Source organism: Octopus bimaculoides, chromosome 11 (assembly GCF_001194135.2).
Source record: "Octopus bimaculoides isolate UCB-OBI-ISO-001 chromosome 11, ASM119413v2, whole genome shotgun sequence".
In the NCBI taxonomy this organism is placed as follows: domain Eukaryota; kingdom Metazoa; phylum Mollusca; class Cephalopoda; order Octopoda; family Octopodidae; genus Octopus; species Octopus bimaculoides.
The window spans coordinates 44,339,455-44,340,249 of NC_068991.1; the positions used below are offsets into that span (position 1 = coordinate 44,339,455).

Sequence of the window (795 nt, forward strand, 5' to 3'; positions counted from 1 at the left end):
TACTTATAAAATCAATAACAAAATATTTTTTGTGTTTAAAGTAGTAAGAATATATTTTATAAGGTTTTTTTTAAAAATTTAACTTAAATTTGTTTTTACAAATTATCAAATATTTATATAGCTATGAAATTCTTACAGCCTCCCTGCTCTTTTTTTCTTCTCCATAGTAGACTGAAATTAAGAGTAAGGATGGTTAATAATTCTGAAGAAGTAAATTCTTATTATGAAATATTTGATTCATATTTTAAATTAAAAATATTTCAGTGATTTGAAAATGGAAAATGTAATATTATTTTAATTATTTTCAGATATTATGGCTAGTATGGGTTATACCTTGAAAGATGTTGAAAACTCCTTGAGTCAACAGAAATATGATGATATCATGGCAACATATTTGCTTTTGGGACGAAGAACGTCTGATGTAAGTTGATCACTGTTAAACATCATTGCTGCCTGCATTCTGATCCAGTTATTTCCATTTCAGTATAAGTTTCATGAGATTGCAGTATACCAGCTTTCCATGCTTTTTGGTCTTGTGCTATCTCAATTGTCAATCCTAAGTCTTCTATGATCAAATCTGCCTACTTACTCTTTTACTTGTTTCAGTCATTTGACTGAGGCCATGCTAGAGCACCGCCTTTAGTCGAGCAAATCGACCCCAAGACTTATTCTTTGGAAGCCTAGTACTTATTCTATCGGTCTCTTTTGCCGAACCGCTAAGTTACGGGGGTGTAAATACACCAGCATCAGTTGTCAAGCGATGTGGGGGGGGGGACAAACACACACACACACACA

At 32.6% G+C, this 795-nt stretch overlaps 1 protein-coding gene across 1 annotated transcript in view; it reads left to right on the top strand.

The window, feature by feature from the left end:
- Positions 1-795, top strand: part of LOC106869493 (MAP/microtubule affinity-regulating kinase 3) — a 139,306-nt gene that overhangs the window by 88,092 nt on the left and 50,419 nt on the right. Inside the window, exon 15 of the mRNA XM_052971982.1 lies at positions 309-421. Coding sequence (XP_052827942.1) covers positions 309-421 — 113 coding nt within the window. The remainder of the gene's footprint in view (positions 1-308; positions 422-795) is intronic.